This window comes from Battus philenor, unplaced genomic scaffold, assembly GCF_028537555.1.
Source record: "Battus philenor isolate CCGP_79_NKW_IND1 unplaced genomic scaffold, ilBatPhil1.0.hap1 SCAF_22, whole genome shotgun sequence".
Classification (NCBI taxonomy): Eukaryota; Metazoa; Arthropoda; class Insecta; order Lepidoptera; family Papilionidae; genus Battus; species Battus philenor.
The window spans coordinates 736,868-753,823 of record NW_027181685.1 but is presented as its reverse complement, the minus strand read 5'-3'; the positions used below and the strand labels follow the sequence as shown (position 1 = coordinate 753,823).

The 16,956-nt window shown below is 35.6% G+C and overlaps 1 protein-coding gene across 1 annotated transcript in view; it reads left to right on the top strand.

The window, feature by feature from the left end:
* Nucleotides 1–16,956, top strand: part of crm (cramped chromatin regulator) — a 120,717-nt gene that overhangs the window by 85,303 nt on the left and 18,458 nt on the right. The window contains exons 3-10 of the mRNA XM_068766794.1: nt 5,606–5,783; nt 10,365–10,652; nt 11,900–12,103; nt 12,925–13,100; nt 13,731–13,890; nt 14,901–15,062; nt 15,497–15,882; nt 15,961–16,173. Coding sequence (XP_068622895.1) covers nt 5,606–5,783; nt 10,365–10,652; nt 11,900–12,103; nt 12,925–13,100; nt 13,731–13,890; nt 14,901–15,062; nt 15,497–15,882; nt 15,961–16,173 — 1,767 coding nt within the window. The remainder of the gene's footprint in view (nt 1–5,605; nt 5,784–10,364; nt 10,653–11,899; nt 12,104–12,924; nt 13,101–13,730; nt 13,891–14,900; nt 15,063–15,496; nt 15,883–15,960; nt 16,174–16,956) is intronic.

Below are 16,956 nucleotides of genomic sequence, written 5' to 3'. Positions count from 1 at the left end.
TGCATTTGTGTGTGTGTTAAAATATCTACATATGCTATTTATATAAATCTAATATATAAAATTCTCGTGTCACGGTGTGCGTGATTGAACTCCTCCGAAACGGCTCGACCGATTTTCGTGAATCTTAGCGCGCATATCGACCAGGGTGAAGAATCAGACAACATCTATTTTTACCCCCTAAATGTTAAGGGTGGTCCACCCCTACATTTTTTTTTATTTTTTAGACAAAATTTTCTGTTTTTTTTATAATACAGCATACAAAAATACATACAACTCTAAATTTTCATCCCTCTTCGATCAACCCTTATTTTTTATTTGTTTTTTAATGTTTCCTAGAAATAACATACATGGCAAAACAACGTTTGTGGGATCGGCAAGTACAGAGTTCCCCAAAACTTTTTTGTGTCGTAGACCCCTTGACATGTTTTTCCGTGTTGGGTAGACCCCCTACTTACCTGATATTGATTTCCTGTAAATTTATTTGTTTGTCGCACATTCGTATTTATAGAGTGACGAGTTGAACAAGTCAGTGCAAGGTAGCGAAGCTCTGAGACTGCGACTATCAGATTTTTACAAGTTCAAAATGTATTGCGACCATAAAGCAAATACAAACATCCTATAACTTACACTATTTATAAACATATATAATATTTTTTTACTTCATAGGTACTTTTATAAATAATGTAAATGTTTTGATATTATAAGATAGTATGATGTAAGTAAATACTATCAGTGTATGTGTTGAGGTCCACTATCCCCGTTTGGGGTGGACCCCCATTTTCATTTCATGGACCAGCAAATTTTTTTTCGCTGACGTGGACCCCTTGCAGATTGCCATAGACCCCAAGGGGTCGATATAGACCACTTTGGGAATTACTGAGCTAGTATAATAAATAATAAAATCCAGCTTTCGTGATGATCCCGTCAGCTTGTCAAATAACAGCACCCGAACCTTCATCAATTAATATTAAAGAGAGATTCGCTTCAAATTGTTTTTGGAGTCACATCCCTCACATATACCACCACACTATCTTTGGTCACAAAGTTGATATGTGATGTTTATGAAAGAAATGTAAGAATAGATTGCATTCTTCCGATCTTAGCATAAATACTGTACTCGGCGATAAATAAGGCACATCGACTTTTGGAAAGAGACAATCGGCTAAATTTGGCTTCGCAGACTACACCTATCCTCCGTTTTACATGGTACTTGTTTTACACGTTTTCGCTTTTACACGGTTTTCTAAATAAGTTTTTTTTTTATAACAACCGATTTTATTACCATCTCTCATAATGTAAATATTTCTGCTTCAAACATCGAATCGGCATAAATAACTTTGAGTGATGAAAGTCAATTAGAACCTTCGACTCCGAAAAAAAGAATGAGAGTAATTTCTGACAGTGATAAAGGATAATAAAACACATTTGCTTTTATTTTTTGTTCTTCTGTTTAATGTATTGTAATTAAATAAAAAACAGTGTTTCCGTAATGTATTAAATATTTTTACTTGTCAATGCATTTTATTTCTATTTCTGTGTACATCAAAAAATATTAAAAAATAAAACACAACTGTTAAATAGCAAAATTATGCATTTTCTGCAAGTTTTTCGATTTACACGGTTTTGACTTGAAAATTTAAAATTTTAGATTTACACGTTTTTCTCAGGAACGTATCTAGCGTGTAAATCGGGGGATAGGTGTACTATCTCAGTCCAATACTACCTATGTGAAGTTTTGTCAGTCGTTGTATTTCGTGCGACAGAGATCTACGAAGCCGAAATTAGTCGACTGTCTCTTTCCAAAGGTCGATGTGCAAATATTTATCGCCGAGTACTGTATATTGAAATGGTAGAGAGATACTTGGTGATTATACTTAAGACTAGTGATTCCCAAAGTGGTCTATATCGACCCCTAGGGGTCTATGATAACCTGCAAGGGGTCAACGTCAGCGAAAAAAAATTTGGGGGGTCCATGAAATGAAAATGGGGGTCCACGATAGTGGATCTCAACACATACACTGATAGTACCTATTTACTTAACAGATACATTTATTTTGAGTAGTTTTAATTTAAATTCAATTATTAAATGTTTAAAAAAACATGTGTATTTAAGTTTTTAACACTAAACTTCACTACAGTTAGAAATTTACAGGAAATTAATATCAGGTAAGTAGGGGGTCTACCCAAAACGGAAAAACATGGCAAGGGGTCTACGACACAAAAAAGTTTGGGAAACTCTGGTTTAGACTGTTAACATGATGTCTTTTATTTAGTTAATAATAAAATAACTTTTTGATAAAATACGTTACGCGAACAGTGGATGGACGAATAAGACATCAGGAAACTTTAAAATTTCAAACTTAGCATTGATGTACAGATATAGATATGTTTTCTTTTTTTTGAAGTATTCGAAATTTTACTTTTCTATAAAATAAAGTACGAGAACAAAAGAAATTGGAGTGCATACTTTAATAAGATATACACAAGAACAAAAAATCTGTGGAAGAGTCACTAAATATATAATTCCGAGTGGAAAATAAAGAAACGTACAACGATATCAAAGGTCGTATTTTCCGTATCAATGTTGACCTCGAAGAACTTTTTCTCAGAAAGTCTGTAGACACTAAATATCACCGAACGGCATGTCGACACATTGTTGACAGTGCGCCATGAACTTTAAGACGATTAAAATAAAATCAAACTGAAGCAATTGTTAATCACCCTGGCCCGTATTTGGATGGGTCACCGCATTCGTAATTCAGAAAGCCTTAAAGGCAATTGTAATTGACCCTGTTGCTGACAAACTGATGATTCGTACAATGGCATCCATTGTTGTCTAGTAATAGCAGTTCCTTTTTATTTATATAACTTAGATCACTTTATTTACAAAGTACAACATCCATAACATGAGACGTTACATTATTACTATTAATATTAGTAAGGCTTCTGGAGTCACTTGGGCGAAGGTTTCATAGAGTGAATAGATACGAAGGTTATATACTAGCGTACAACCTGAGGATGGTAATATGGAGTAGGGATGAGGAAGTGGTCGCACGAATTGTTACCTTTATGCTGGATTATAAAAGCCTTAAAAATTAAAAAGACGTAAACGATTTATGATCCTAAGATTTAAGTTAGGAAATAGTTTAGGAAACTTAGTAAAAACATTCCATGTAGAAAAGTGAGCGAAATATTTTTTTGGATATATTAAACGTAATTGTAAAAACAAAAGCACGGACGCTAATGTCTATGGATAATATATTATACTAAAAAAAATATGTAAATTTAGTGCTACCGAAACCTCTGTACCGCGCTTTAGGAAAAAGAGTGTAGGTAGGCGCCTAAAATAAAAGAGAATGTGGAGAAGATTATGTTTTAGATTTCTCTACGAGATCGAATTAGTAATGAGGAGATCCACTTCTTCACTTACTAATATAGAAGAATCTTCACTTACTAATATAGAAAAAAGAAGAAAGAAGATAGAATAGAGACTTAGACTTTAAAAAGGTTTATTTACTTTTTTCATGTTAAAGTGTTTATTTTATTTTCTCCTTCCGTTCTTACAATTTCTTCTTCTGTTTTTTTATCTTTCAGACGTCTCCATTCATTTTTCTTCCTCCATTTCTTTTACATCTTATTTGTGGACATCTTATCTATTTATCTATTTTAGTTTCTAATTTCATCACAGTAAGTTTTCCAACTTGATTGTGAGGTCCCGGCCTATTTACATAAGCAGGTAACTAGATTATATTTCTACGTATTGCACTCTGAATAATTGCCTCGCAAATTGTAGAAATGTTATCTCTATACTTTTACCCAATTCCTCTCGCAGACTGACCGAAGTTTTCCAAATAAGGGATAGGCTGTCATGAGAAGGTCTTCAGAGGAATCAAGGTAGCCCCATTTGAGCTGATTGTCAAGTTGAATTGGTGAACTAAATGTTAAGACAATCGAAAATATTAACCAACGTGTTTATATATATATATATATATATATTTATATATATATATATATATATATATATATATATATATATATATATATTTATATATATATATATATATATATATATAGATATACATATATATGTATATATATATATATGGCTTGGATAACTACCGCGGACATTCAATTTCGAGCCTCATTGGCGCGTAATCTTTCATCGAACCATGTCGAAGGCTTTGACATTTATCTACGTGATCAGGAATAAGGAGATTACAACCTAAAGCAACAAAGTCCTACAGATTGATAAATTGACTGGCAGCAGGCAAGCCGCATAGCGCGAAAAACGGACGACCGCTGAGGTCTTCAGGTGATGAGTGTAGAACCAGCCAGCTATGTTCACCCGCAAGGTGGTCAAACGACTTTGCTGAGGCCATCGCAAAGCGCTGGATGTATGTCGAATCTAACCAATTCTATTGACTAAGAAATTATGTGATATAGATATGAGATTTTAAAAATGGAATTGAAGAATTTGTAAAATGTTAAATAAATATAGAAAACAAAATATATATTGTAAAGTAGCAGTCCGGATGGAATGGTCAAAGTAAAGAAGCGATGTATGAAAGGTAAAGGAATGAGAAATAAAGCGAGAGAAAGAAAAAGTGCACTTCCTTGGCCTCTTAAATAGGATATCGTGTAGCATCTGTTATTTACTATATATATATATATATATATATATATATATATAATTTTTTTTTTCGTTAATTATATATATATATATGTAGGAGTGGTCGTGGTACGGTAGCTTCTTGTTCTTCGGTAGCTTTTTGTGCTTCGGTAGTTCGTCGGTTGCTTCTTGATCTTCAGTTGCTTCTTCCTGCGTTGACTGCACCTCCGCTAGCCCTTATAATGAGCGCGGAGACTCTCAACAGCGCGATGCAGATTTTCGTTGCGTCTACTGTGGCGCCATCTGTCATGTATCTGTTTCACTGCCGCCGCCGCCATGCGATTGACGGTCACGTGGGTAAGAGCTTGGCGTTTGAGTGGCGTGCGATATGCACGCCACATATATATATATCTCGACACACACACACACATACACAAAATGGCGGCCTCGTCGTAAGAGAGAGAGCTATACTTTCGCATTCATCCATCTCTTTCATACAATCGTCGTTTAGAAATCATCTTACACTCCGTTCAACAATTATAATATTATTTAGTACAATTTTTTTATCTTACATATATATATATATATATAAGTATTCTCGTATGTATGTTTGTGTGTATAGTAGTGTATGTACGTACACCCTGAACTGCCCTCTTGTTATGTCTCTCTTCTCTATCCAAAGGTTGTCTGGTAGAGCTTATCTCAAGCGATAAGACCGTCTCTTGTACCTTCACATGAATTGTTTCTTTTTTTTCTAATTATTGTCTATGGTGTACAAAAAGTGTAAATAAATAAATAATAATAATAAGAAGAAGAGTGAAATAATAAAATAGAACGTAGAAGTATTAAATTATTATCAAGAAAGTCCTTGTGTAGTTAGATGGAGGAATGTACGAGATCCCAAAAATGGAGACCAAAAATAAAAAATCAACCCTGTTGGAGGAGGCCTATGTTTAGCAGTTTAGTGATTAAAAACAAACTTTGTTTTTATTTTAGGCGGTGACGAAAGACACGACAATGCCAGCACATGCGCCAACTCCAGTTCATCCAGCGGTACCGTCGGAAGCTGACGAGCGGACCGAACTCTTGGGATCCCTCACAACGGAGCAGCAGCAACGCACCAGCGCGAGGGTCATCAAGAAACTTCGACTAGAGCCGCAAGTGGATAAAAGAGGTACGCACATGTTGGGCAATTAGTTATTTCATACGTTGGATAAATTAATAAGGATCATTGGTGTACGTGAAAAGAAGGATTCCAGTTAACCCTCAATAGCCTAGAGTTTCAATTTTGATACCAATCTTTTAAACCGAATGTTCACATTACTATTAGTTTTTTTATAGGTTGGCTGTACGAATTTTACTGTTGTATTATATTCTGTCCAACGAAATTAAAAAAAAATCTATTTTTCCTTTCATCTAGACCCTCAAGCAAAAACAATAATATTTAAAAAAATCACTTTCGTAAATCAGGCTTTTAAGGGTTAAATACAATTTGATCCTTATATTGGCTGATTACTTACTAATGTAAAACCTTTAGAGGTGTGAATGTGTATAGCTCATTTACTGTCAATATATGGTACACCCTATCCAAAGGCAGCCTTCGCACGACTCCGTTCTGTACGGCAATCACGGAAACTGACTAGGAGAGATAAACTCAAAATATTGCGATCCATATAAGTTTTTTTACTCGTAAAATCTTATAGCAAGAGATGTGCATATTGGTACAGTAGCTAATGACATGATTTAATATTTAGATTTAATTTAATGACCTTAAAAAGACTATGTATATCTTTATATATGTTTAATGTACATAGACAAATGAAGTATATGTCGGCGGTTGGGATTCGTCCCGTATCAACCGTCAGATTCATTCATCTTGTACAGTTAATTTGGGCGTAGTTAAACGTTAACTCCGAAATAAAACCTTAGATTTCACACTAAAAAGGCTTTAATTAAATTTCGATAATTAATTACACAAAACAATGTGAATTGACGCGGATTAAAATAGATTTCGAAAGGACGTAAGGAAACGGTCATTACAGACCGTTACGCGCCATCTTGAATTTTGAACTGTCAAAATCGACATTGCTGCACGGTTATTCTGTCAACACCCGTTTTTAGTGAGCGGCCGCCCGCTCTCTAACCGCGAACAGCGTGGGCGGACCGTGGTTGGATCCGTATCCCTCTTCGGCTCGCCCGTGGTCCGCGCTGCAGTCCTAACCCGCAAGCACACTCCAGCAACACACCCCGTCAAAGCTCTACCGCGAAGAGCCTTAACAACGTGCGAGCGTCCCCGTGCAACTGGTAGGCGCCTCCCCAGCTTTTAGTTTCTAGTTGTAAATCTAGTTCACGGACCCTTCCGCTCCGTGAACTCAGTACCGATGAAGCTGTAAAAGCCTCTAAGGCTTCTTCATAAACAATAGAAAACAATAGGTGATTCTGACGTTTCACTAGGTTACGAACTTCCGGTTAGTGCCACTCTCGTCCGCTTCCGGAAGGAACGTTCCATTCTCTTGTTGGCCTCTTCTTGATGGCGCCGCTGACCCACCATCATAATCAAAAAAATAGGGCGACGTCCATATTGTATTTACAAGGCACCGTGAAAAACTGGCTGTACCAAAGTTTCGACTACAAAAATTCTAATTCATTTGTAATGAACTGAATCAGATTTTAATCGAATTTTCCAAAACTTTATTAGACAAAAAATTCAAAACAAAAAGCTTATTATTCAATAAGTGAATATTTAAATGATTATTTTGATTTCATTTAGACTATATCTGATAAAGTGTACATTATGAATCTGTGTTAAATTTTATTAATAGATGTGTTATTGCAGAGTTTCTTCCTGCTTCTTCTCCACAACTATAACACCTTACGAAGCAAAGTAGAATCAAAAATAAAATAGATAAAAAAATAAATATTAAGTTGACGATCAATATGAGTTCTGTTAAAAGTTCCAATGTTGAATATATATTCGATTTCCCGTTTTACAAGCGCGTTATATGAGAAATCTTATACATTGTCTTTATATAATGTTGACCAGATATACCGTGTTATAAGGGAGTATTTATACAATGTACTGGAACAAGAATAAGATTAATCTTATATTTATAAGGACAAAACTTTAAATAATTCAAGTCGCCTTGAATTAATTTTATTTTGTTATTTATTTACGTATTAAATCTTGTTGAGCAATCTATCATTGGTTTTATATGGAAGATGTGTATATCTATAATTTGTATACTGTACATTAAACAGGAGTTTAAAGAAAATAATTCTTTTTAAAGTTTTACGTATGCTGTTTGTGTCCACTGTTTTTATAAATAGATTTGACGTTCAATTTATTGTTCTTTGATCTATTGTTACCTTTTGCGCACAAAGAATACGTTTAATTTTTAACTTTTTTTTATTAAATATCTTTAATTATTTTTCTGATCTATATTTTAAATATTAACTGAGCAAAATTCTGTAAAGCAGTTGACGCTTCCGCTGTCAAAGTAGTAATGTTGTTCGTCATCCGACGCCATATATATGATAATTGTGAAATACCCTAATTTTTTCACAGTACCCACATGAATGCTAATGTCAGAGAAATAGGCTCTGTATTGTTTTTTTAAGCTGCTGTTATAAAATTTAGTTATTAAATACATTTTTAATTATTAATACTTTTTAATTTTAATAGAGATGTTATTAAAAATTAGAAAAAAAAAACCTAGCAGTATGACACTGCATAATTCTCTGTATAAAGCTTGGGGTAACTTATTAGTGTTTTATACGAAAATTTAGTAATTAATTACACCAATACCTCACTTTACGTCGTGGTTACTTTCCAAAAAAACACGACGTAAAGTAAATTAATATTTTCTATAGCAAACCATGTAAAGACCGAGGATAGGTTCCAGAGTTACGAAAATACTACTTTTTAAAAAGAAAATGGACAAAGTAAACATTTAAAAGACAAAAATAATTTGACCCTGCCAATAAATAATTTAAAGAAATATTAACCTTTTTTGTAACCAGAAACAACACATAAAAATTAATACAAATTTATTATTCCTTTTTAAAAAAAGCATAACACACTACATTACAACATACTATGTAATTGAACCTGAACTCTAAAATTACCAAAACATTGTGAAAATAAAACTGTATTCAAATTGTGTTGTTTTAGTTAGAAAGGGAATCCCCAAGTTTTGATGGCATGGCGCAATTAGACACAATAATGTTGCCATCTTTTGGAAAAAAAAGAAAATTACCAAAAAAAATTTAAAGACTCGAACCCAAAACAACGCAACCTCGAAAATCTAACGACGCGCTGTGAAAATTAGTACTAATTAAGCAGCAATGCAACTTGGAAAAAAAGCAAATCAAAACGTCCGAAAGCGAGGTATTAGTGTATATTAGTTAAAATGACCTGAATATACTCATAGATTGTCTTAATCTCTCGTATGTCGAGTACCACCTAGCGGATAACGTAAGCAAACCGGAATATATTTGGCGCGTTGATTTCGCGCGTATTTCCACCAACGAACACTTTTGAAACTTATAGACAGTGAACAGGGTTGTATGTGAGATCTAACAATTATTCCGTCTCCCGATAGTCAACAGACGCGGTGTGTTTAGTTTGTATGATGTGTCTTATTTTATATATATACTAGCTGGTGCCCGCGACTGTTCGCGTGGAATTTAACAAAAAAAATCGATTAAGAATTTTTCTAAAATAGCAGTAGTCTAAGTTGATCCTTATTATATTATCTACCTACCAATATAAGTCTCGTCAAAATCGGTTCAGCCATTTCAGAGATTAGCAGGAACAAACAGACAAAAAATTTAAAAAAATTTTATATGTATATTGATATGCATGTAGTATAAAGCGGTTATTTTAATATTACAAACAGACAATTCGATCCTATTTATTTGTATAGACACATATAACTTATGCCATAAATGATTTATTTAATTTTTGAACACAACTAAGAGTAAGCGGATTATTATTATTCCTTGTACCACACCGTGTAATAGTCCAGTAATGTCATCTTATAGACATGACATATTTACAATGATTGAGATACCGATCTTATATTTGACTAACAGCTTAACTAAGTCCACAGAGAAGAGAGTTGAGATATAAGAGACGACTTTATATCGTCGCTGTATCGTTGATTATACCGTAAAATACATATCCATTAACAGGTGGCCAAAGGTAGATATACAGAGAATTAGTTATCAACAAGCAATGGAGTATATATTATTTATATATCTACGTCATAAATGCGAAAGCGCAGTGACATTTGGCGCCATTTTGTAAAAGCTATGACATGTTTACATTATGACATTACTTTTGCGCCACCTGTTACATGTATGTATTGTGATTTTTAAAATTTAAAAAGCTGTGATACCTTAGGAATGATGGTAAGGAATGAATGGAGATTCCTGAAAGATATGATAAGAATGTAAGAATCTGTGGAGTAAGAAAGATGAAGAATACAAGAAGAAATTGTAAGAATGTAATGTGAAATGAAAATGAATTTTAATCCTAATAATATTTTAAACTCTTGTTATCAATGTCCCTGTTCCACATGTAGGGGTGAAAGAGGGGTTCGTAAACACGAGGGTGTGTGCATGTGTGTGTGTATGAGTATGCGTGTGTACGTGCATATGTGTATATATACGCAAATATGTATATGTAAATATTTATGTAGGTATGTATATTTATTTATCTACTTGTATTGTTGATAAATGCTATCTAATTTAGAAATTCCAGAATGCGAAACACCGAACAAGGATATGGACAAGGAGCCACCCACCTTCCCAACGGTGAAACAGCGGATGCCCAAAGCCCTGTGGTCGGCAGACGAGAAGAGCTTATTTTTCGAAGCTCTGAACGAGTACGGAAAGGACTTTGACTCCATCACCGCCTACATCCGCGCCAAGATGAAGAAGAAAGGGATGCCTGATATCAACTTAAAGACGAAGACACAAGTCAGCCATTTCTATTACAGGACCTGGCATAAGCTGTCCAAACATGTTCATTTTGACCAAAGTAAGTGTTGCCATTACTAAGATTTTTGGACAATAAAATATGTATGTGATCCAAAAGGTGAAATTGTCATTTAAAATTACCGGGCGTTAGAAAGGCCAGTTATTTTTCCTTGGTTGGTAGGACTGTCTATAACATTTGCCGAGCGTCTGTTCGTTAAAAGATTCAATTGTCTCTGAGTTAGAAGTATTTTTGTAAAATGATTTAATTTTACAAAACGCGTCAAGTCTTGATCGGTGCCAGAAACTAAAGACTCGACTGATATGGTTCTGCAACCACCGTATTCATCTGATTTGGTTTCGTGACACTTCTGGCTGTTCAACGAACTCAAAAGGCCAACAGAGACGCTGTTTTAAGCGATCGTGGAGACAAAATCAAATCAAAAGCCTATACTGGGAAAAGACTATTTGGACTGATTCGAGAACTGGAAAAAGCGTTGGCTAAAATGCGTTTTATCAAACGGGGATTGTTTTGAAGGGGAAGTAATTAATTTGGAAGAATAAATAAAGAATTTAAATTTTCAACTTTACCTAACTATTTGATCACAATGTTTTTTTAAAAAGTGATGACGTCAATTCTGATTGTAGTGATATGTATTAATTACTTGCCATATTGAATCTTCCAAATAAGACTTCAAGGTATTTACTATTTAAATATATTTTCAACTAACATTATAATGACTCCAAGATAACAAAGCGGTTGCTTATATAAATGCAGCTTATGCATTATTTTCAGAGCTATTTCGAAAACTGTCAAACATTGATTTTCTGAAAGGAGTCAATCATTACAGTACCCGGCGATATATATTGACATTTGGAAAGAGACAAACGGCTAATTTCGGCTTCGTAGAGCGCTATCTCTGTCGCACACTACCTATGTGACGTCTTGTCGTCAGTCCTGCGAGACCGAAATTAGCCGATTGTCTCATTTTAAATTTATCGCCGAGTACTGTATGTGTTGTCTTCGTTGATTTATATTAATTAATTATTTCCGAGACAACCAAGCGGTACTCTTATATGCGACTAATCTATATTTAATGGAATCGGGCGTTACCTTGCGAAAGTCCATCTTAAGTAAGAAAAGGACCAATATTTAGCCACCTCCGCAAATGCAGTGGTAGTCGTGCAATAAAATGCACCGCCCGCCAGCCCGCTGATAAATGCACATGCCTATGTCAAACGATGGCGCTAGGCACTCTACTACTAGCGCCATCAAGCGATAGCGTTTCGACAATTACATTTTTTTTGCAGACGTAAAAAAAGTCGCCCAAGAACTCTACGCTTTGATAAACTACGGAGAACTGCGAAGGAAATTGACCTCCGTGAATGAGAAGACATGTGCGCGGTTGGACGAGATGGTGAGAGGTGGCTGCATGTCCGTGAGGGCAAGAGGTCGGACGCTGAGGGTCCGCACTCCCATGTGTCGAGCGCTACGAAGATTGAATCATATCGCTGGTAAGAATTCAAATTTGGAAATTCCTTATTCAATATACGACGAATTATATCTCTTGATGACTATAAGTTTAGTCTACCGTCAATAAATGTAAATACGTCAGACCTGAGAATAACAGACGAATGAAACTGCATATTTAATATAGTATATTATGAGAAGTAAAAAAACCAATATTTAGCAACTTCCGCACATGCAGTAGTAGTCGTGCAACAAAGTGCACAGCCCGCCAGTCCTAGACTCTGTGCTTGGCACTAATCAGTGTAACATTACTCTTAAGGATGCCCCGTGGAGGGGTGAAACACTTGTTGAGTGATTTAACGGTGGTAGTTGTGTTTCGCATTGTTTACCGCACGCGCATTTATCAGCGGGCTCGCGTGCGGTGCACTTCATTGCACGACTACTGCTGAATAGCGGAAGTAGCTATATATTTATCCCTTTCTTAGTAATATAAAGTTTGTTGGTACGAAGTCGGGGAAGTCACTAACGAAAAATGCCCACGTGTTTGTGTTGTATCTCGGCACAGAACTTAGGGTTATTGTAGTGTTTCAAGCGAAGTGCTTTCAGTGCTTGGCTACGTTAAGCTATCTGATATGAAGAATGAACCTGGGAAAGGTTGCAATGCAATGTGATTGTATTGTGTGTGTACGATACACCTTAGCACAGTGATGAACATCACTAACGGGTTCCATCGAAGGACAACTATGAATGCGATTTTAATAAGTAGAAATCTCATATACTTTTGCCCTTCACCCAAAGGTTATGTAAATATCCGAAGTCATTTGGTTTGGGAGGAGATATCCCAAAAATGTTGAAATGAGGACAGAGCGCGCATGCGGTACACGTGTATGCTCCCGCGTGCTGGTGGCACTGCGAGCTCGTACGACGGCAAGCTGGGCACGGGTACAAGCAGCTGCTCACAATCCTCGCGCCGTGGCTGCCCTGCCACTTCGAACACGTCTGCACGCCCTACTCCGTGCCTTACACCGTCGCTGGCGTCTCGTATCCTTTACCTTAATCATGTAATAAGTAACAAAACAAAATTCTCTGGGTCATTTGGGCTTTGTAAGGTTCAAGATCAACCAGAGGTCAGTGAAGAAATCTCTGCGCGGAGACTTGCTGAGCAATTGAATCACAAATGAGATCTGCCGAAAGTCCAAAATGACATTCGTAAGTTGAAGAAATACTAGTGGCAGTGTACGGTCGTCTGAGTTGAAAGATTCTCCAGGGGAGACCATGAATGACAACGAGGCTTGGGTAATCCCCGCACTAGGAGGTAGACGACATAGTCAATATCGCGGGAAATCTCTAGATGTGGGTTGTGAAAGACAGATTCTCTTTGGTATATCTGGGGGAGGCATTGCCTTGCAGTTAGCGTCTATCGGCTGATATCATGGTGATGAATCATTAGAAGACATAGATGATGAACCCCTTATGGACCTTGAGTACTAGCAATAGTTTGTGACAATATATGTCGGGAAAAAAACTTTATCACTTGTTTTAGTAAATCTTATTTTCAACTTAGGCGACTCGAGGTATCTGAGGTCTCTCTATGTCGTCGGCGGTAAATTGTTACCATGACCCCAGTATAGAGTCTCATGTCCAAGACATTTCTCCCTAACTCGTTATCAGGCCGATTATAAAGAAGAGAGTCCGTCGGAGAACGGACTAGTCAAAATTCCAGAAGACGCAAACAAGGAAGAAGAAGACGTGGATAATCCTCGTCTGGATGAAGTAGAAGAGGACTTGGAGAGTCATCTCAATTTACAAATGGACAGAACAATCGTTGAAGGTATGTAGAAATGTTCCATATCAACTTGATATGGTGTTCAGATATAATTTTTATCATATACTTGTACACGCTTTAAGATAAGTTCTCTAATAAAATCCTAGATGGCGCTTCTAGCAAATTACATCGCGCAGTCGTTTTCTTTATGTACCCCTATATAGGTGAACTTTAAATTTGGAATTGTATTAGCCAAGTATCAACGGAATAAGTTACGAACTAAGGCTCTTAAAAAGTTTTTAGGCTTGACACACTCTGACCCATGCAACTAGAACCCTCGAACATCTAAGATACATGTACTTTATTATAATTTGTAATGCCAATTATGTCTCTGAAAACTTCCAATACGTATATAAAAAAAAACATCAATTCACAACACAGTAAATACTTTTATTCCACTTTTAATACTCTTATAGGTCAACTAGCGCAGTTTCCACTAGACAACTTATCACTTCGATGGTTGTCGAACGAGTGACCGAGCTCCCGACTCAACGCTGTTTCAACCCCACCACTCTCAATCCTTTTACCGGAAGTTGTCACAACAGTGACGGGGTCGACTAGTGTTGCCACTTAAGAAAAATAAAACTACCTTTTATAAAATTACTAGCTAATCCCGCAAAGGTGGTTTTGCAAAAAAAAATATTGTTTTTAATTTACAAATAAAAAATAAGGGTTGATCGTAGAGGGGTGAAAATTTAGGGTTGTATGTGTTTTTGTATCCTGTGTCATAAAAAATTAAAAACAAAAAATTTTGCCAAAAAATTAAAAAAAAACTATTTAACGGTGATCAACCCTTATCACTTAGGGGTATAGAAAATAAATAGTAGCTGATTCTCAGACCTACTGAATACGCATATAAAATTTGGTAAAAATCGGTCAAGCCGTTTCGGAGGAGTACGGTAACTAATATGGAAATTTTATATATTAGATTACACGTATTATATCTCTAATTTATTAGGTATTATATGACATACTAAACCTAAATTTGACTAAAATCTGTCTTAATTATTTCAAAGAAAATCTTCGTATGAATCTGGCCCTTCACGTTGGCCCACGGCCAGGCGTGGAAATCCATCTGCCAGTGGTAAGTCCCAGCGAAGCGCTCTCTAGTCAGAAAATCTGTTTTTCTTCGTACTTGGAGAGAATGGGAACTCTACCGCGGGATAAAGATGGCGGAGGTGAGTGTTCTTATTTAATTTACTTATTACCGATTAATTGTATAATATTCTTAACAGAAATTTCTAGAAATAGTCATCAATTTACAGATATAGTCGCATACATACGATGAATTTTCTACTATATAGCTTTAACCTGTCAACTGCCCACCGGTCAGATCTGTCCGAAACGAAGTAGTCCACATTATATAGATTTACCTTAGAAATACAGTTTAAAATCGCTTCCTCTGGATATACAAACCACAGAACCATAAACAATAATATTAAATTTATCAATAAATAAATTCGTACCCAAAAATGACAGACGCCATGTTGCACGTTATCTAGCAATTTTGATCTTTAACGTCTGAGTCGATCTACAACAATGATTAAATGATGGTTTACAAGGTTATAAATAAAATGTACCACCTACTTAACATTTTTTATTATTTTTAAAGCGAAAATAAGAACCCCGAAACGTCAAAGAAAGGACAGTGTAACGGAAAAAGAAACGGAAAGTAAAAAAATAAAAATCGAAGATAGTGAACCAATTAAAGTTGTTCACATAGATGAAACAGCTATTGATGGAATTGAACTCATGGCTAACTACAAGAATCAGCAAGAAGATGAAGAAAAACCAAGCACGGAAGACGAGAAGGAAATCAAATCTGAAGAGACAGCTGAAGAAGATACAGAAAGGGACAAAGATGTTATGTCTGAAAGAGAAAAAGATAGTTTCTCAGAAATGGAAGACGATGAAAAATTTAACAAGAGCGACACAGATAATGAAAGTGATGGTAAAGTTGATAAAAGTGGGAAAGGAAGGAAATTCAAAAATTTGAAGGTAAACTTTAAAAATATCTGGCTCGTGTCATCGAAGAAACTATTAAACATAAACTTGAGTTTTAAATTTGTTTTGTAGGTGAAATTTCGCAAACGTCCCAAGAAACGTGGTGGCAGTATATACACCCTAGTATTAGATAAAGAGACTGAGATGAAGAGTGAACAGGAACCGCAGAAGACAGAAGAAGAACAGAAGCCTGACGTGGACATTGATACTGCTATGCAACAGATCAGAAAAGGTTGGAGCATGTACGATGCAGGAGATTTGACTATTGGCGACCTGTATCTAATGGTAATATATACTACAGTTGTTAGTGTAGTGTAGTTTTTACTGTAAGAAATTATATCTCTCAGGGACATGGTAAAATATTTTGTCTAACTCATCAAAAGGACCATTTAGCTGATGTCAGATATTATTAGATCTGCCTAAAAACCATGGTTTTTAGTTTTGATCCCCGTTTTTGGGGAACTTTCTCATCTGCCATGATAAAGCATGGACTATTTATGCAATTAATAATTATTAACTGAATATTATTATTGTCATGCTTTTCTCTCATCTTAAATATCTTTCATTCCTTTTCTTACTTTTCCTTTCGTACATCGCTTCACTTTTATCATCATCTCTGCCGGATTCTATATTCACATTAGCTTTTATTTTTGCTTTATACTTTACTTTAGTTTAATATTAATATTATTTTGGTTTCTTATTATCTGTATCGCAGTTAATTTTTGGTCGATTTTTAAAACTATCACGAACTACAGTTATTGGATTAGCTCGAGTAATTATAGCTTGTCTGAAGTTGCAGTAGCTGGGCACAACGTTCGTGCAAATGATGGTTGATGGGTCTAGAAGGTTCTAGAGTTGTTACCACGAGTTGCTAGCACGCCTTGCTTGGGTCTTCTATTAGTTGGACCGATGACGTAGTTAAGATCGTGAAGTATCGCTGGACAAGACCGGTTATTGTCGTGATCTTTGAGAGGCGCCTAAGCCTTGGAGAAGGCTTCTATCTGCCTGTTCTTCATCCTGAAACATGTTAATGTACACACGATGTTTTCATTTGGTGTTTTAATATCT